At 42.6% G+C, this 20,676-nt stretch overlaps 1 protein-coding gene across 1 annotated transcript in view; it reads left to right on the top strand.

The window, feature by feature from the left end:
- Nucleotides 1-20,090, top strand: part of UBAC2 (UBA domain containing 2) — a 166,695-nt gene extending 146,605 nt beyond the window's left edge. Inside the window, exons 8-9 of the mRNA XM_058548419.1 lie at nucleotides 3,354-3,476; nucleotides 18,798-20,090. Of these exons, the coding sequence (XP_058404402.1) occupies nucleotides 3,354-3,476; nucleotides 18,798-18,905 (231 nt within the window). The 3' untranslated portion in view covers nucleotides 18,906-20,090. The remainder of the gene's footprint in view (nucleotides 1-3,353; nucleotides 3,477-18,797) is intronic.
- The last annotated feature ends 586 nt before the right edge of the window (nucleotides 20,091-20,676 follow it).

Here is a 20,676-nt window from a genome sequence, read left to right on the forward strand (position 1 = left end):
TGGATATGTCATAATTTATCCATTCTACTTAATGGACATCTGAGTGGTTTCCAGTCTTTGACTACTACAAATACTGCTGCTGAGAACATTCTAGTCCGGCCTTTTGTTGACGTGTGTTTTCGTTTCTGTTGTCCAGGAGTGGAAGCTTATGCCCACTTCTGCATGCGATGATGAAACTTCCCCTTTGAATATTCATTCCCTACCCCAAATAAAGGTACCCACCTCCCCGTGCTCGGGGGGCCATAGCTTTGTGAAATTATTCTCTATGGTCTCCTGCGTATGCTGCATGCTGCAAATAAAAATTCTGCTTTGTAAAACAACTACTTCTGATGCAGTTTGATTTAACTCCCGAGAAGGGACCCACGTTTGGTCTGGTAACAGAATTGCTGAGGCATACACATGTGTTCAGCTTTAGTAGATGGCTCCTGAACAGTTTTCAAAAATGATTACCAATTTCTGTTTCTTTTTTATTAAGTTTTAGTAAGTTATATTTTTCTAGACAATTGTCTGTTTCATCAAAGTTATTGATATGAATAAAGCTTTCTTATGATTTTTTAATATCTGCCATTATATCTCTTACATTATTCCTAATATTATTTGTGCTTCTTCCGTTGTCTTTCCATCAAGTTTACCAGGTTTATCCATTTTACTTGACTTTTTAAACAACCAACATTGGATTTTATTGATTCCTTCTATTGTGTCTTTATTTTCCATTTTATTAACATTTGCTCTCAACTTGCTACTTCATTGTTTCTAATTTCTTTAGATTATTGTTACTTTCTCTAACTTCTTAAATTGAATATACTTAACTCTTTAATTTTCAGTCTTCATTTTCTTTATTTAAGCTCAAATATTTTAAAATTACATCAGCTACTTAATTATGTCTGACAAGCTTTGATAGGTAATCATCTCAATTTTATTCACCTTTAGGTGTCTTCTAATTTCCATTATGATTTTTTCCATTTTTGATTTCCAGTGTGTGAATTTTTGTTTTTTTTTGTATTAATTGTAATTTTGATATTGATTTCTAATATAATTTCATTGTAGTCAGAGACTATAGTCTGTAAAATATTTATGTTTTGGTATTTGTGAACACTTTATATAGGACTTAGGGCACAGTCACTTTTTATAAATACTTTTTGTATAATGGAAAAGAATTTGTATTATCTAAATATTGAGTACAGACTATATACATCCTTTCAGACAAACTTGTTATTTGTGTTCTATATTATTAGTTTTTGCCTGCTTGATATATTAATCTATGCCAAAAAGTTAAATATATGTCTGGATGTTTCCCTTTCTCTTATAGCTCTGTTAATTTTTGCTTTCTATATTTTGATGATATTGTGCTATATATAAATAATATCAATGTATCCTAGTGATTTTACCCCTAATGTCTTTTTTGCTCTTGAGTTCTATTTATTTGACATGAATATAGCAACATCAGCTTTCTTTGGTTAGTACTTCTGTAATATTTCTTTTTCAATCTCTTTACATCAACTTCTCTATGTCTTTACATTTTAGCTTTGTCTGTTGTTGCAGGGAGTAGGAGAGGTTTCAAAAGTGAGAATCTCAGCCTTTCAGCTAGTGAGTTTGTCCATGTATATTTATTGTGATCACTAATATTTGAATTTATTTCGACCAGTATCTCTCCAGAACAGTTTTGTATAATGTCTCTATTTTTAATTTCCCTAATTTTTTCAAATTTTTTTCATAATATCTTTTTTTTTTAAGTCCTCCTATATCTTAGTCATTTTAAAACTTCTTATTTTGTAGTTGTTTTCAGATTGTTGTAAATTTAAGTTCTTGGGGAGCTAATCTTTCTTTTTATTGTACACAGACTGCTGCTTATGATGGTTTTTTTCCTCATGGGTTTTGAAATTTTGGATTCCAGTTCTTTCTCCACTGGAGTTTTATCTGTAAATCCCCTAATCACAGGGTAAGAGAGTCTCTCTCCAGAGTCCTTTTGCATTTACTTCTGCTTGGCTCCTTAGATATATCCATCTTAATCCCAGAACCAATTTTTATGTTATTTTTGATGGATTCTTAGAGCACAAATGTAGTATAATTTGAACCCCAAGTTTCTTCTTTGTTAATTCTCAGGCAGGCCAAGATTCCTGCTCCCTACCTGAGGAAGATCGGCTTTTTGGTTCGTTTTTTCTCGTCCTCTCTTTCCCTGAGGTGCTGCTGTTTGAGGGTTGTACCTTTAAGTAGGTAATGAGCTCAGAGTCACTAGCTCTTTCAGACCCAACTCCCCGTCTCCTGACCCCAAATAGGAGATAAAAACCAGTTGGTTCTGGGTTAGCAAGATATGCCCACCCTGCAGCACCATCCTTGGCAGCATGCTTGCCTACTGCTCCCGTTTTTCAGAGCTTGTTTCTGGCACCTTGTGGCCTCTATTTATCTGCTTTATGTTCAGCTATGCAAATGAAATATTTTTTTATTTTTTCTAGCATTTTTTTATAGTAGGAAAATTTTAAGGTTTTCTTAATCTGTAATTTTTCCTAAATCTAGAAATCGAGATTTAAATTAATAAGTTAAAATAATGGCATATAGCTAAAAACAATGGATTTTTTGAAAAGCATCATGCAGTGCCTATTTTTCTTCACACGGTGGCTTTCTTTTCATTGATGACATAGAATAAGCAAAAAGTGACATTACCATCAATCTTCTTATCCATAGAGCCACTCAAGAGGATGGTTCTGGTCCTTACTTCTGAACCTCTTGTTCCTGTGTATAAGGTGTACCTTCACATTCTCTAGCCTGCTTTCAACCTGGGTTTTTTCTCCACCTGCAGTCTGCCTCCATTGAGCGTGCTCAGAATTTACTTAAGAAGAATAAGGACGAGGAGGAGGTGGAGAAGGAGGAGCCAGAATAGAATGAGGGAGAGGAGGAGCATTTTAAAGAGCTGCCGAAGGGAGCTCCAGGTTTCTGGTTGCCAGCAGTGAATTAGCCTCCTCTCCATGTCTTCTTTCTTGTCACACCCAGCAAAGCCCTGAGCTCCTGAGGGTCCAGCGGAGTTGGGAGCGTCACTGGGGACACAGTGGGGCTGAGGTTAGGAATGTCTGTGTGTGTCTTCCTCTGCCTTCCAGAGCCAGATTCCACATATAACTTTGTCAGTACCTGTTACCTTCTTTTCTTTCTGTGCGCCTGCTGCAGGCTACAGGTTTCATCCTACGGATTGAAGGATGGAATGATGCTTTAGGATTTGGATTGCTTGTGTACAGCAGATCAATATGACATTTTATTTCCCAGTCTATAGATGTGACTACATTGTAAGAGAAAGCACTTCCAAGCAGTATGATGGTTCTGCTCCTTCTCTGTCTGATCGTTATGTATTGATCTCTTTTTAGGGAGGAATGATCAATTGGAATCGTCTTTTCCCTCCTTTACGTCAGCGACGAAATATAAACTATCAGGATGGTCGGCGGTCTGAACAGCAGGCATCCCCTCCTCTAGAGGTTTCTGAGGAACAGGTAACTGGTAACACTGGTAGTTATCCTAAATCCATTTTACAAACTTGAAGCAGTTTTGGTGAACAAGACTTGAAAGAAATCAAGCATATAAATACAAAGATATTGATAGCTGTTAAACTGCCATCTGTAAATATGAAAGACACTTTGGGCCTTTATTAGCCACTGTGGGTCTTGTGAGTTTGAGGAAGGCATGATTTGAAAAAAAGTGCATTGTGATTGCTTATTTTAAAATCTATAGTACTTTATATATACAGAAACTACTGCAGTTGGTTCCCTGCAAGGGATGGGAGAGAAGGCAGAAGGACGGGGAGGGAGTGGTGCTTCTCTTGTTAATGTTTTACATATTCAAAAAGTAAATCAACATTAGAGACAACCGTAAAACTAAAAAGAAACAGAAATAAATGGTCCAACTGTATTTTAAATGAATAACATAATCATAGGGAAGGGCAAAAATTAATTTCAGCAACTTTTGAACATAATATGCCTTCTGTCTAAAGAGAAAACGAACTGCAAACAAATCTCAGACTCTTCTTAGGTTTGTTTGTCATAGTAGTCTGAGTACAGCAATTCTAAAATTTTGTATGTATTGTATATTTGAGCAAATGAGGAAATAGGTTGATCTTACTCTGCTAGAAGGAAAATACAAATATAGAACAGGTTAAGGCAAGGAAGAACCCGTGGGGTTAGATTGGAATTAGAGATATCCGCATTAACTCATGATTTAATGTGTGTGTGTGTGTGTGTGTATGTGTGTGTGTGTGTACATACGTGTCTTAGCTCTGTCAACCGAGAGGAATCAGAAGCAATGACATCCCAGTAGCACTGAGCATACCTAGCTCCCAGACCTAGCTTCTGAGTACTTTTGCCCACTAACAGGAACCACCTTCTTTAGAGAAATATTGGGTCCCAGGCCCAGGGTAGAGAAGGCCAAGATGACCCTGGACCACCTTATACGAAGAATTAAGGAAGTCCTCCATAACTGAAGGGGCATGCCACAAGCATACTGGAGCCGCTTGAGGGAGTCCCACTGGCCCAGTCTGAGACATCAGATTTGAGCATGAAAGTAAATAAGGACAGTACTATAATATAATCCATTTGAGGGTGAAGAATCCATGAGTTTATACTGACGTTAATAGATAAATATTTACGTAGATACATACATCCATAAGGGAAAGAGAAATGCTTTTCCTTTCAGTAGAATGTAAAGTAATAAATATAGAAAGAATGAGGGTATTGCAAAATCACAGTTTTGCAACTGTCAGAGTAAAAATCAATTCAAGGAAGCATCATCAATATATGAAGAACAGGCTATTTATATAATCGCAAAGTATCTCCCCGCAAGTTACTTATTAATTACAAAAGGAAAATAGTAACTCTACAGTGGAAAAATTGGGTACCACTTAACGAAGTTATCAGAATTAGTATTACCAATAATGGAACAGAGAGCAGTGTGGGCAAGCCCTGAAAATGACATATCAGTTCTGTGTTACAATCAAAAATGCATAACTTTGCTCATAAAGGAAAAGCAGACAAACTCACTTTGAGAGTCATTCTATAAAATACCTGGCCTATATTCTTCAACATTACTGATGTTACAAACTGTTGCAGGTTAAAGGAGACTAGGGAGGCATGCTAACTAAATGTCATACATGATCCCAGACTGGTTGCTGTACTGGAGAAGTATTTTTGGTGAAAGGACATTTTAAAGTCTGATGAAACTGGACTGTAGTTTAGATAGTAGTTTTATGTTAATAAGTTTCTAGGATTTGTTATCTATACTGACTGTGGTTAGGGAGAGAATATCCTTTTTCTTAGAAAATACACATTCAAGTACTAAGGGGTAAAGGGACATGATGTACGCAACTTAATCTCAAAGGGCTCAGGAAAAATAAGTGTGAGAGAGGGAGAGAATGTTTGTAGACAGAGAGAAAGAGAGCAACTGTGGCAAAATAATCGTTGGTGAATCTGGATGAAGAGTAATCACGGGTTCTTGGTGCTATTCTTGAAACTTTTCTGTAAGTTTGAAATTATTTCAAACTAGAAAGTTTGTAAAAATCTATAAAAGTAAGTTAGGAGCATCCCAATAACAACACTTTTACATTTAGTTCTGCGTACGTTGCTTTCTTCTCATGAAAGCCAGTCAAGGTCTGCATCTCCTAGCTGATCACACCATCCAGGCCGTCACCTCCCCATCTCCTGTCCCAGAGTAAACAAACTCTAGTCAGACCAAGGCACCCAGTCTCTGCGGCAAAGCCGTGTCCTGACTTTTTCTGGAATTCAAGAGGGGCCCCTGGGCAGGGCTCCCACTGCCATTCCTGGACTTGGCCACAATAAATGCTTCTGAACGAAACTAGCTGAATGTGCCTGATGAATTGATCCAGCCCCTCACACTTGCAACTTCTCGGCTCAGACTGATCATTTCAGCAGCTCTTTAGGATAGAGAGATGGATTAAGGAGCCGTAGTTCTCTTCTATCTCTATTAGAGAATTTCTAGAAAAATGTTATTCCCACGATAAGAAAATAAAACCCGATAACTCAGCATTTGTCAGATTTTTATGGTACAGATTAAAAAATAAGTTAATACTCTCAAATTCAGGTGAAAAGAAACAGAGTTCTGTTCTCTTACTGTTTACTTGATAGAACCGTGAGTCACATTCCTCATGGAGCAGCCGTTAGCGGGAGGAGGTATTTAAAGGTGAGATAGTTCTTAGTTTTGGCACGTTGAAAAAAAAAAAGTGTCAGAAAGTGATAACAAGCAGAATGTGTGTAATTGAAGTCTTGAGGGCTTTTTTAATGAATCATTTTCCTTGTTACTCTCGGAAAACAACAGTGAGGTTAACATGTTGTCGGTATCAGTTTAAAACAGCCTTTGCTTCTTCCTTACTCTGTTATGAAAAGATGTAACTACATGAGAGTTTGTTTTTAACATGTGCTTCCGTATTCATTGATTTTCTAAATCTTGTTTTTTGTGTTTCTTGTTTATCTTGAAAATGGCCATTATAGACCGTCACTGCATGAAGACACAGAGTCCTCCCTGGCGTTATTTGCTCATGATTATACAGACTCTTGGTATACAGTTACACAGACTCTTGGTAGTTCTTGTGATAGGTTCCAGAGAGCCTGTAAAAGAGAAAAAAGATGTTGTTCTTGCCCTCAAGACATTTACAATAACGTTTAGAAATTTATAGTTAATGTATTATCTCTTGGTTAGTTTGTTGAGGCTAGACACAATCTTATTATTATTATTATTAACAAAATATTATTAGTAACATACTAAGACAGCTTGACTTAACAAAACCTTTTTATGCTTAATTTTTCAATTAAATGTGCTGTGTTTTCTTTATTTAAATATCAGTCATTTTGCATTAAGAAACTTAGTAATTTTCTAAACTTCTATTTTTCTAGAAAAATAGAATTATTTGTGTTTTTTTCTGATGTAAACAAATACTTAAGGAATTTTAGTGAGAGTCCTTTAATACAGGAAATGTAGTCCATCTATTTTGAAAACAAAGAATATTCTAAGAAAGAATGTGCCTCCCCTATTAAATCGAGTAATAGTCTAACATACAGCCATAGAAATTTTTTGCCACCTGTTGTACATTTGCTATTGTTAAATTTATGGATTTTTAGTTCCTCACAGTCCACTCATACTATTTTTCAATGAGTAGACCCACAGCACCTTTACCAGTTCATCACCCATGGCAGATGCCATCCCAGCCCCTTTCAGGAATATGGCAAAACCAAGCACCACCCAATAAACTCTTTTTAAAAATCGAATGTGCTTAAATGTCTGCTATCTTAAAAATAAGCATATACATCATTCCATTTTTCTCTTTTTTTTTTGGTGAGAAAGATTGGCCCTGAGCTAACGTCGGTGCCCATCTTCCTCTCTATATATTTTTATATGTGGGACGCCACCACAGCATGGCTTGATGAGCAATGTGTATGTCTGCGCCTGGGATCCGAACCTGCAAACCTTGAGCTGCTGAAGCAGAGTGCACGAACTTAACCGCTGTGACACCATGCCAGCTCCCCTTTTTTCCTTTTTAACTGGGGATTTTTATACTATACCTATACTCAAAGTTAACAGATAATGAAATTTTGTCGTATTGGCTTCACATTTTTTTTTAAATCAAAGGGAAAAAGACTTACCAAGTTTCTCTCTCTTGAACCTTCCCCAAGCTTAGGAGATGATCCTTTGGTTTATACTTAATGGGACACATAGGTAAAATTGGACAAGGAAGTTAAACAAGACTAAACCACAGCTAGGACTTAACAAAAGGAGGATAAACATGGACTGTTACCAATTTCAACATCTTCTCTTCCATTCATCTTTCCTTCCTTTTAGTCAGTCAACGATTTTCAGCTGTCTGCTCTGCACCAGGCTAACCACTGGGCTAGGTTCTAGAAATACAGAGATAAATAAGGTAGAATTTCCTGCCCTCGGTGGTGCAGAGCCCAGTATAGGGAGCCAGGCCCGCTGACGGCTGTAGTCAACTATATAGAAGTGTCCCAGTGCTACTGAAACTCAGAAGGGACTGCCAGTGCTGGGTGGCTTGGGGGCAGTAGCCTTCGTAAAGATGTGGCGTGGTGAAAAGTGCATCCAGTTTGGGGAAGCACAGGTGGGCGAGGTTGGAGTGGAAGGTGACCAGTGGGGCAGGGGCACCGCCTGGGGAAGAAGCTGGATGGGGAGCAGGCAAACAGGCTCCCCAGCGGCCTTCCATCAGTGCATGGCCATCGGCGTTTATGCTGTAGGCATTAAAGAACCGTGGCAGGATTTTAAATAGGGAGTTACATCACTGGCTTTCCCTGGAGGATGGACTAGACCTGGAGGAAGGGGTGTGTTATAATCATAACCATGAATGTAATTTCTTCCATCCCTGCCCAGGAAAACATGTTACAATCTGGGTGCTCACGAGATGCTTGCCCAGGTGAGATATGTTACCACTCAGTATGTTTATACCACATGAGACCCATCATGTGGATTCCACTCATGTCCTCTGAAATATCCGTTGGTCCAAGTAGAGAATGGCTTTAAGCTTTTAAAGACACTTTCAATCTTAGCTGATAAATAGCAAAATGTGTTTAGTATGAGAGAATCTACATCTCAGTGAGGTTCTCCTCTCTCTTCTCATCTCAGGAATCCTCTCCACTGTCTCTGAAAAACCCACCTAAACTCCGGAATGCTCCTCTTATAAAAACAATCCCCTGGCTAATACGTATTTGTTTTGAGGTACACTTTGTGCTTCTGTTCTGAATATTTCTAACTGCAGTGAGTTGGGGCCTGGTCTAGCGATTTGCGTGTTGTCCGTTTTCCCTGGTAGATGGTGAGGTCGGCGAGGGCTGCTACCACGCCTGCCTTGTTTCCTACCGACACAGAGCCCGACACAGAAGGTGCCCCACAGCGGTTAGAGCAGGGCTGAATGTGAAGGTGTGGTCAGTGGACTTCTCTTTCAAAAGAACACTTGTTTTCACTTAAAAAAGTGTTAGAGAGTGGTACTATGTCAGATCTTTCCGCCTCTAATGCTAGTAGATTGGAAATGGGACAAAATACCAAAGTTAAATGTGTTAGAATGAAATATTGGGTGGCAATCAAATAATTAACCAGCTTTTTTGGGGTGCCTAATTCTGCTGAGTACTCTGAAAGATATAAGCAAAGGAGCTCATCCAGCCTGGAGTGAGGGCCTTCTCAGTACCAAAACCTAAACCAAGCAGGATTGCCAAGACAGGGGGCTGCTGCACAGCCTGTAGCTGGGCAGGAACGTAAAACCAGAAACATTCGCTCAGCCAACAGGTACGATCAGCAGGGTTCGGCAGTTCTGGGAAGGAGAGATCAGGTGACAGGGAGAGCTGTGCTGACCCACAGGGACCTGACAGTGAGCTTGCGGCAGGCTGGCGGTGGAGTAGGAGGCAGCCGGCCTTCATAGGTAACAATAGTTACAGTGAAGAGGAGGGCAGAGTGAGCCACATCCCCTCCCCGTAGGGTGTGCGTGTGGCCTGGGAAGTTGCCGGCCACAAATGGGCAACCCAGCATGGGGCTGGGTCAGGGCCACCTTTCAGGTGGGCATCACTTTCTGCAAGCATCAGAATTTGGGAAGTAAGAACCCAAGAAACCATTTGTTTTTGACACCCTTAGCTAAAGGGAAGTCAAAGAAACCACAGTCTTATTTGAACAAAACAAGCAAAAGAGAATTTCAGCGAGAGGAATTGCCATAAATCTCATTGGAATGAGTGTTGTTTTACTTGTGTCACAGAGTAATTGAATTGCAAGTAGAATGCCAAAGTGGGATTTCATTCATTTTCTTGAGTAAGAGTTATCTTGAGGGAATGGGGATACATGTCCCGATCATAGAGGATGTTTTAGGAAAAAAAGGGAAAGAAAACTGATACAGATTTATCTCCATCACTGTAGGTTTTTTTTCTCGTTCAGCTTGGTCTCTCTTTGGAAAGCATATTATAGGAGAAACAGAGTCCACCTTGTTCTCCTTTGGAGTACTGTCAGAGGACGGTGGCAGTGCTCTCCTGCGGTGCCTACTCCTGTCAGGGTTCCCACGCCTCAGGCTAGCCAGCCAGGGGCTGCAGCACACAGGGCCTTGGGGTGGCTGACGCCCTCTGGTAAGGGGTCCTTGACCAAGAGCTGCTGATAGAGTCGAGGGTCACTGGGGGGACCTTACACAAGTGTGTTTGCATCCCCGTGACGAGGCTGAGCTAGAATCTCAGTACCAGCCTCTCCTTGCTATCCCTTAAGTTGAATTATCTCTGACCCTTGCCTCTAGGAAATCAAGTTTTCAGTTACAGAAAACAGGCATTGGAGACATTACATTTGGGTAACTGTAGTTTTTATGAATAAGTGATGTAGAAGACAGAAAAAGCATAAGGCCCTCTTTGGATATTAACCCAACTACACCTGGTTTCTAAAAGAAGTTAGAGAAAAGGATCATTCAGGTTTTTAGGCTAGAAACCAAAATGAACTCTATTCTGATGTTTTGTGGTGAGGATTTTTAGACAGAAACTTTCCTATGATGCACAAGCAGAAGGAGGAAGGTGCTTACTGTGCTCTGAAATGGAGAAGGAAAGTTGAAGGAAATGCGTTTTAGAAAATACCTATGAGGGGCTGGCCCCGTGGCTTAGCAGTTAAGTGCGCGCGCTCTGCTGCTGGCGGCCCGGGTTCAGATCCCGGGTGCACACCGATGCACCGCTTCTCCAGCCATGCTGAGGCCGCGTCCCACATACAGCAACTAGAAGGATGTGCAACTATGACATACAACTATCTACTGGGGCTTTGGGGGGGAAAAGTAAATAAATAAAATTAAAAAAAAAAAAAAAAAAAAGGAAAATACCTATGGGGTTTTCAAGTTCTTTGGATAAATATCCAGCAGTGGAATAGCTGGATCATATGGTAGTTCTATCTTTGATTTTTTGAGGAATCTCCACACTGTTTTCCATAGTGGCTGCACCAGTTTGCACTCCCACCAGCAGTGTATGAGAGTTCCCTTCTTTCCACATCCTCTCCAACACATGTTTCCTGTCTTGTTAATTATAGCCGTTCTCATGGGCGTGAGGTGATATCTCATTGTAGTTTTGATTTGCATTTCCCTGATAGTTAATGATTTTGAACATCTTTTCATGTGTCTGTTGGCTATCTGTAGAAATCCAGCCATTCGTGACAACATGGATGGACATTGAGGGTATTATGCAAAGTGAAATAAGTCAGAGGGAGAAGGTCAAATACCGTATGATTTCCTTCATTAAGTAGTAGATAATAACAACAATAAACAAACACATAGAGACAGAGATTGGATTGGTGGTTACCAGAGGGGAAGGGAGGAGGGAGGAGGGCGAAAGGGATAATTTGGCACATGTGTGTGATGATGGGTTGTAATTAGTATTTGGGTGGTGAACATGATGTAATCTATGCAGAAATAGAAGTATAATGATGTACACCTGAAATTTATACAATGTTATAAACCCATGTTACTGCAATAAACAAAAAATTTAAAAAAGAAAATACCTATGGGGCGTTTTTAAGTTTTCCAAACAGACTCCTGCAAACCCCGCCGGTCCGATATCGGTTAGATGCAGAATGTGCATCTGCCTTGCTCTTGGCTCTGCTTAAATCAAAATATCTCCATCTCAGCATGTTATTTTGCTGAGTTCTAAGTGTTTTAGCAGCTTTCTCATTTTGTCCCCAAGATGTGTAGTGGGCGTCTTCCCCCAACAGACTGTCAGTTCCTTGAAGAACTTAACACCACTCAACTTACACTCTTTCTGTAACCACTGTGGGGCGCCTTCTGTGTTAGACTCGGGGTTAGGTGGGAAACAAGGCAGGTGTGGTAGTGGCCCTCACGGAGCTCACCGCCTGCTGGGGACAACAGACAGCACGTAAGTCACTAGACTGAGTTAGTCCCCAACTCACTGCAGTTACTCAGGGCAGGCCCTTGGAACAGGGGAGGTGGTCTGTAAGCATTCATTGAATTAGTGACATTCCTGTGCATTCATAACTTGATTTAAACTGATCAGGATGTATTTTTATCTTCTAGTCAAATAAGATCACAAGATTTTACATTGAAATTTTCTCTTCCCTTGGATGTTAGATCTGATCAGGTAACAGATGGTTCTCATTCCAACAGCTGAAGACAGGAAACAGCCTGTAGAGAAAACAAATTAGTTTAGGCTTTCAGTGTGATTACATGTTTTATAACTAATGTATACTATATGCTTTGGATGGAGAGGGAGGTGGATCAGAATTGAATATTTGCTAGAATTTATACAGATATAAAGTAAGTTGTTATAAGAGTCACTAAAATAATGTGGGCTTTTTGTTAGAATTTTTATGCTCACCCTTTAAAAAGATTTTTCCTATTTTTCTGACTTCATTTGGTCTCACCACATTAGTTTTCTTAGGCCAGTTCTTGTTTTTGCCATTTAAATGCTAGAAATATGTAGCAGAAGTCACTTGCATTTGTTTTTAAGCATGGCTGTATTTAGCCGTGGTGGTGGGTATACATGTGGGTGTACCTAGCTGCGGAGCCAGTGTTGAGTCGGGTCTCTGTCATCTGGGGAAGCATGAGCCTCTCCCTTGATGGCAGTGACCAAAGTCCCAGAGGGAGTGGTTTTTCTGCTTCGAGACTTCCTTCCAGCTGCTCCGTGGCCCTGTCTGAAAAAGAGCCTGCGTTTGATCATTGCAAAAGACACATCAGTTCTTTGACCAACAAAGGATATAAAACTAGTGAAGTGGAAGCAGTTAAAGTGAATGCCGAAAACAAAACCTGAGGATGGTTTTGTCGCGTCGTCAGAGTCTCTGAACTGAGAGGGAGGGACCCTCATACGCCCGGCCCAGTCGCTTTTCAGTCGGATAATCATCACAGGAGGTAATGCTTACTGAGTACGTGGTATATGCCAGTCACCGTTCTAGGCCTTTCACACCCGGATCTCTTATCCTCGAAACTGAGAGAAACGGAGAGCCTGAGGCTTGAGCCCCCTGCCTGGGGTCACACAGTGAATATCTGGCCAACTGGGGCCTGACTCCAGAATTCAGGCTCTCTGCCCCCTGACGGGGCTCCCACCTCCCAGCTACAGTGGCCAGGATGATTCTCTTGCACTTGGGTCAGATTTAAAATGGCTGCCAGCCCCCTCTGTGTTTTTATTTTAAGGAATTGTGAACTTCTGGAATCGTGTGTGTATTTTGCTTGCCTGACCACAGGTCTGCATGGGCCTCAGTTTTCTCATTCTGCCATTTGAGCACACGGAAATAGTAACGAAATGCACCAGGATTGGGCAAGTTGGGCCTCTCGGCACAGATAAACATTAAGGTCCACAACGGTAGTTGTTGGTATCCACTCAAGAAAGCTATAGACGTCTGTTCTCTGTGTTGCTGGGTTCTGCTCCAGTTCTTAGCGTCTGGACTGTGAACTGCTGAACCACCCGAAGAAAGAACAGCAGTGGAATGCACGGCCAACTTGCAGGGCTGTGGGGCACTCTCCACTGAGGGATGGGAGCAGCTAGAAAACACTGTCGGAACCACTCTCTCTTTATTTCTCATCTTTTCTGGCTGATTATTATCCACATATGCAAGCCTAAGCATGCAATTTCATTTTCCCATGGGTGTTTACAATTTTGGACACTAGGGGAAATTTACAGATACCCTTTCTTTGTGTAATTGTTCAATTTTTAAAAAGGACAGTAATAACACTATTTCTACTTCATAATTTTTTTCATCTGGTCAAAGTACCAGGTCATTTAGCAATGAAAATTCTCTAATCACACTTGGCTTCTCACCCCTAAAAAATGCAAAAAGCTCTGAAGCCGGCTTTAGATAAAGGGGCATGATTGCCGCCTTCGGAGGATGAACAGCCAGCCTGCAAGCTTGTAACAGCAAACACCCTCTTCAGCAAAGACTTGTGAAAAACCCAAGCTTAGTTGTCAAAACCAGCAATGGTGCACGTGTGATGTCTGAGAGAGAGAATGAACTGAGGAGGAAGCCTCACATGCAGAGAAAAATTTCTTCTCACACTATACATCACTTCTGAGGCCTAGGACACAGCCAGCCATCCCAGACCTGAGAGATTTTTCCCTCAGGTGCTGCAAGTGCTGGGGCCTGCAGTGCCCTCGGTGCTGCTGCTCTGCCTTGGTGGCCTCTGCCAGCATCTTCTGGACTCCAGAGCAAACCTTCTGTGTTCAGAGTCGGTGCAGGGAAGACTAATGCCAGGTGGAAGTTGTGGCCTAGCAGCCCCACCTGGTACCAGTGCTGGTGCCACCTTGCTGGCTCACACGTCATCAGCTCCAGATTTTGAGTCATGATTTGCCAAACAGATAGATTTGTTCCTGCTGGCTAGGTGCAAAGCCAGTCCTGGGCTATGCTTGAAAGTACTGAAGGTGACAAAGAGGTGATAGTGAATGTAGCGTTTGCCACGCTGTTCACAGTCGTTAAGAATGGCCAAGTTGTTGTGCCATGGCGTCATGTTCATGGGTAACAGAGAGAAGGCAGGTAGCGCTGCCCATCTCCTTACTGGGCTACGTTAGCTTCGCTAAAGATAGTAGTCCTTTACTGGAAGTAATTGGAATAAACATCGTAAAAGGTTATTTCCGTCCTGGAGTGGAAATAACCTAGTGAGAGCACCTGGATCGGTAAGGTGGTTTCTTCCCCATTGGCACGCGTCCGACACGAGTCCTCCAGCCCCCTCCCCAAGGGTGCTGTTGGGGTTGAGAAAGCAAGGTAAGTAATACTTAGTTTCAAATGCTCCCAAGGAAAGGGAAAAGTGTGGATTCTGAGAATTGAATGGCAAAGTTGATGTCTGGCAGAAGCTTAAAATAGATAATCAGACAGATGACTGGTGAACGTTAGAGTTGTGGTCTGAAGGCACCAAACTAGTCCTGTTTTTACAGGATGTCACCAAGACATTTGACAGCATCTCTTCACTTAAGAGATGTTGGTGACATGCGCAACGGTTAATAATATGAAGTGAGTTTGAAGCTGATTAAAAAAATCTCTTAAAAAATGTTGATTGGCCACCTGAATACAAAGTGAGGTCTCCGGTGAGTTCTGGGCTCTGTCTGTGATCGCGCCTGCTTGACATTTTCATCCGTAATAACTTGAATGATGTTTTAGAGTTTTGGTAATCAAATTTGGGGATGATACAGATTTAAGGGAGCTGATTAACCTAGTAGACAACAGAATTTAAACTGAAATTAATTGTGATTGGCTAGAAAACTATCAGAGGAAATTTAACAGATGCATAGTCCTGAACCTGGAAGATCAGATATAAGCTTACAGGGTAGGATTTGAGAAGCCTGGCTTGAGCATTTCGTGTGAAAATCCCTGAGGGTTTTAGCAGGCCCCACACTAACTGGCCACAGCAGTGTGGCGTAGCTGCATACACAAGGGCACGTGCACACACGCACACATACCTGTGTGCGTGCTACTAAAGCAGTCCTCTCCTCTTGTAAGGGCTGAGATCACAGGAAGGCAGTGGTCTAGCTGCCCTTTGCCCTCCTCAGACCACGCCAGTGGTACTGTATCCAGCTTTGTGGACTGTATTCTGAGATGGCAGAAATGGGGGAACATTGAAAGGGGAGGGGCTGTGCTGGCAAGTGCTGGATACTGAAACATGGGAATGACAAAGCAGCCAGGGCCCTTATTCTCAGATGGCTTACAGTACAGTGGTAGAGAGAAGCAGTCCATCCTACAAATACATGTACAAGTCACAGCCGTGATGAGCACAGCACAGAGGTCAGTGGGGCCAGGAGACTTCTACTCTGGGGTTCCTGCTAGTCTGGGAGACATGGGAAAGGGCCAGGTGCACCGAGATCCAATGGATGAAAAGGAGTTAACCAGGCCAAGGGCAAAGGGCAGAGCCTTCCAGCAGAGGAAACACCTCCAGCGAAGGTGGGAGATGGGGTGCCGCGTCGCCTGGGACAGACCAGGACCTGGCTTAGAGAAGCAGAGGGGTTGAGGAGGAGGGCGGCCTTCAGACACTCAAAGTGCTTCACACAGAGAAGGGAATGGGGTTGTTTTCTGTTACTTCAAAGGACAAAGTTAGGGCCTTTGAAGTCTCACGATGGCAACTAGTGAGAGGCCAATTCTGCTTCGTCTGAGGAAGAACTTTCCATCTCGGCCGATGAGTAAAGGGTATTTGTGATATTCTGGAAAAGATGGTTCTTTCCTTGAGTGGGAAATGAAACCGTATTTCTGCCCTTCCGTCCACGCTATCCATCACCCTAGGGAGTTGAGCTAGAAATTGCCTGTGCTCACCTCAGAGTCTCGCACGTGCGAGTGCTGCCACCTCACACTTGCTCACCTGTGGATGGCCCTTTTCACAGGCACTGACCATCCCCTTAGAAAACAGCTGTCAAGGTTTCTGACTACAGCCCACAGTAAGAAATGCAGCCCACTGCATACACACCCGCTGCATACATGTGTGTGAATATGGAGAACTGAAATGAAGTTTTATGGAAGAAAGACCCTCACTACATGCATTTTTTTAATCCTAGTCTTAACCCACTAACTGTTTATGACCCAGTAATGAGGGATCACAGCCTCAGTTTGATAAACGCTGGCTAGAACTCCAACTTCTGGGAAGGGTCCCCTGCGTGTCCCTGTTTCCTCTCAGCTGGCTTAGCCTCTCTGCAAAAGGTTCCTGGACCCAATTCCAACCTGTTTGTGGAGGCTTCCCCTGCCGGCAAGCAGTTCTCCAACGCCAGACTTCAACTCAATTCTGACACTGTCTGCCCAGAGACAGAATCAGATTCCACAGGTAAAGGGCTCAGTCCCACAAGACCACCCTCTACTTCAGAGGCCAGTCGCATATGGTCACCTGTGCTTCTGACCAACCAGCTACAAACTGGAGGTTCCATCCACCCCCTCCAACTGAGGATGTCAGTCACAAGTCCAGGTTGCCACCTGTGCTTCTGACCGACTGGCTATAAATCAGAGGTTCCCACAGCCCCCTCCTCGGGTTCGATTAATTTGCTAGAACAACTCACAGAGCTTAAGAAAACCCGTTTACTCACTAGATGACCAGTTATTTACAAAGGATATTAAAGGATACGCATCAACAGCCAGATGAAGAGATAAATGGGGTGAGGTCCCAAACAAAGGACCTTCTGTCCTCATGGACGGGCAGCACAGTGGCACGTGGAAGTGTTCTGGTTCCCCAACCTGGAAGCTCTCTGAAAAAGAGCTGACAAGCTGTCCTTTTTGGTTTTTTATGGAGACCTTATTACGTAGTCCTGATTGACTAAGTCATTGACCATTGGTAATTGATTCAACCTCAAGCCCTCCTTCCCTCCCTCCCCGGAAATCAGGGGGTGGGAATGAAAGTTCCAATCTTCTGATCACACGGCTGGTCCTCCTGGCAGCCAGTCCCCACCCTTGGGTGAGTCCAAAAGTCACCTTCATTAACAAAAACAAGACACCATTCCACCTTTATGGCCTTGAAGCACTTTTAGGAACTGAGGACAAGAGACCAAATATTATAACTAAAGGATGTTCTCATTGCTCTTATCACTCAGGAAATTCCAAGGGTTTTGGGAGTTGTGAGCCAGGAACTGAATGAAGACCAAATATATCTGAGAACTATATTTCAGTCATCTGAATGACCAAATATCCATATATTTCTTATAAATCACAATATCGCACCAGGCCTCCTGTCACTTAGGACCCTCTCACACCCTGCTCTGTCCTCCAGGCACCCCACACTCTACCCCACACTCACATACACCTTGACTCCCCTAAGCAGGAGTAGGAGAGAGAAGGAGGGCAATGTCAGACCTTCTCTTTCCACTGGGTAGCACCAAGCACATGGTTTGCTACAGGAAAGCAGATTAGAAATGGTGACTAAGTCCTCAGTCAGCCAACAGAAGCCTCTTTAACCACACGTTGCTGAAAATTTCAGCGTTTCTAAGAGTATCATTTTTCACTTTATATTATTACAAGTATAGTATATTTCAATATAAGTACAAAATATAGATTCCTGTGGCTAGTCCAGAGTCATAATTATTTTTATAATACATTTTTAAATGGGAAAATAGGTTAGGAATAAACTTCAGTCACACCACCTAATTCGACATTGGAGGCTGCCTGTATGTAAAAGTAAAGGAAACCTCTATATTCACAGATTCAGGATTTGTGGTCAAAAAAATGCAAGCCTCGTCCTCCCTACCCTTGGTGGCTTCGGCTACCTCCTTCCTGCGGTTCTGCCCTCGGCTTCGCCCCTCTTTGTGCGTGGCCCCTGCTTCCTCCAGAGCCCTGGCCGGTGGCTTAGCAGACATTGTAACTAATGTGAAATGCTGAAGAGGTGTAGGCACCCAGAGGATGTTCTCTGGCTGTGTGGTGCCAAGAACGTACAGGCGTTTTTATCATCGATGTCTGCCAGCATCAGGAATCAATATTCAGTTAAGCATTTGTTTGCATGCGTAAGGACATGTGACTTTGGTAAGTTATTCCTCAGGAATCAAATTTGACGCTGAAGGAGTGTGGCAGGGCTGTGAACACGGCGCTGCTTATACAGACCCACTTTCCAGGCCACATCCCACGAGCTCGCCCACCCTCTGCTCATCCTGGCAGGTTGCTTGACCCTCAGAAGCCCCATTCCCCATCTCTAAAATGAGGATTAAATGAAATCATGCATATCTATTGCCGTGTACAGTATCACTTTAAAACACTGTGCTTGTTATAATTTTTTAAACATCAGATTTCACGTTGAAATGAAAATTTGTTTTTTAACCTGTCCTACAAAACTCACATGAAGAACCTTTGGGGGCTGGCTGATTAGTGGCAGTATTGTCAGGCTCATCGGGTTTCTGGTTCTGTTCTGTTTTCAGGTTGCCCGGCTCATGGAGATGGGATTTTCCAGAGGTGATGCTCTGGAAGCCCTGAGAGCTTCAAATAATGACCTTAATGTGGCCACCAACTTCCTGCTGCAGCACTGATGGGCCCAGCTGACGACACAGGAACTGGCCAAGCTGCTGACCACAGTGGGCACTGTCCCCGCTACTGAATCAGCCCGAGGACCCCGCACTCTCTCGCGTCGATGTTCTCGATGTCCTTGTGGGCAAAGGGTTGTCCCCACTGCTCTCCACCCTTAATTCTAAGATCAAAACTGTTAAAGTATCAAAATAAGTTTGCCATTAAATTAGCATGTATTTTCTATATTTTTTTATTGGGTTTTTTTCCTTAGTTTGAAGAATCATCACTCATTCCTAGTGTGTTTAAAATGCATTAAAATTGCAGATTTCTGCAAGCAGTTGAATAGCACTCCAGATGGGAAATTACTGCTATGGTAATATTCTTTTTACTATAATGCATCACACATTATATCTGATCATAAATGCCATAAAAGGGGAAAGAGGAATGTTATTCAGAAAGAACATGTCAAATTATTCCTTATGGACCTTTTTCATGGCTATTTTTTTCTCAAATTTGCTTTCAAACCCCAGTGGCTTTTCAGTGTCCACACTTCCCGGGGGTGAGCAGTCCGTATGTGCTGCATGCAGCATCAGCCAGGCCTCAGTGATGGGCAGGGAACAGAGACCGAAATCCAACTCTACGCTGTTCCAGCCCGTCCAGTCCAGGGGGGTTTTACCAACTCCTTCTCCCCACTTCCATTAAAAAAACAGTGATAATAATCGAGTACCAATTTGAGGTTCTAGAATACTCCATGAAACTTAACGGGGGTTAATTTTGCTTAGAATATTCACAGTAAGCCACTCAGGCTAGGGGTGAAATGGGACAAAGGGGAGAGTGAGCTCCCTGGAGCAATGTGGCCTCACCTAGTGCTCAGTGGCTGCCCAGTGTGGCCTTGGCCCTGGAACGGAAGAGAAAATATCTTGCCCTTCCCAGCTGCCAGGCCAGCCTCCCTGGAAGCACATTTCTCCCTGGCCCCGGGGCTGATGGGGCTCTCAGCATGAGGCGAAGTAGACTGCAGAGGACACCGTCCCAGAGAGAAGGGGGCAAGGCCAGAAGTGGACGAGTAAGAAAAGATCTAAAGCGGGGGGACTGTTAAGATTTAAGGAAATTGTACAACTATTGTGTTCTGCAAAATGAGCAGAACTGTATCAAACTGATGCAAATTTGGACATGTGTGATACTTACAATAAAGTTTTTAATGTGTTTTACTTTTTGGTATTTTTTATTAGACTTACCTAAGTAAACTTTATTCTAGGTTCTACTAGAAAAATCTTGCCAGAGTGCTCATCTTTCTTCAGAAGATTTGGGTGCTTTTTTTTTGAAGGGCAAGAAGCCCTTTTGTTCTTGTAAGTAGGACTGGCCCGGTGAGGCCCCATTCATAGGCTTGTCAGGGCCATTGGGCTGCTCAGAATGGGGGTCGAGGTGACTGTCTGGAAGCCCAGCTGGTCCCAAGCACAGACCCCGACTTGATCTGAGTCTCCTCATCTCAGGTTGAAGGACAGTCTACCGTAGAGGAGGCAATCTCGACTGCATTCGCTGACCAAGACGCGTACAAGACAGCCTGAGAGTGTGCTGAAGATGTGATCATTATTACCCCTGAGGCAAAACTAAACCACCCTCTGTCGTTCCGTGCAAAAGGCCACAGGAGAGAACAATATCCAAAAATACTCCATCTCCTGTGTTCCTTCTCGCCTTCAAACAGCACCTAGCAAAGTAAAACCAAACCAGAGGAGGGGGAACAAAGAGCCTCCCCTCACTGTTAGAGATCACAAGGTGAGGCTTAAATTAAGAGGG

This window comes from Diceros bicornis, chromosome 9, assembly GCF_020826845.1.
Source record: "Diceros bicornis minor isolate mBicDic1 chromosome 9, mDicBic1.mat.cur, whole genome shotgun sequence".
Classification (NCBI taxonomy): domain Eukaryota; kingdom Metazoa; phylum Chordata; class Mammalia; order Perissodactyla; family Rhinocerotidae; genus Diceros; species Diceros bicornis.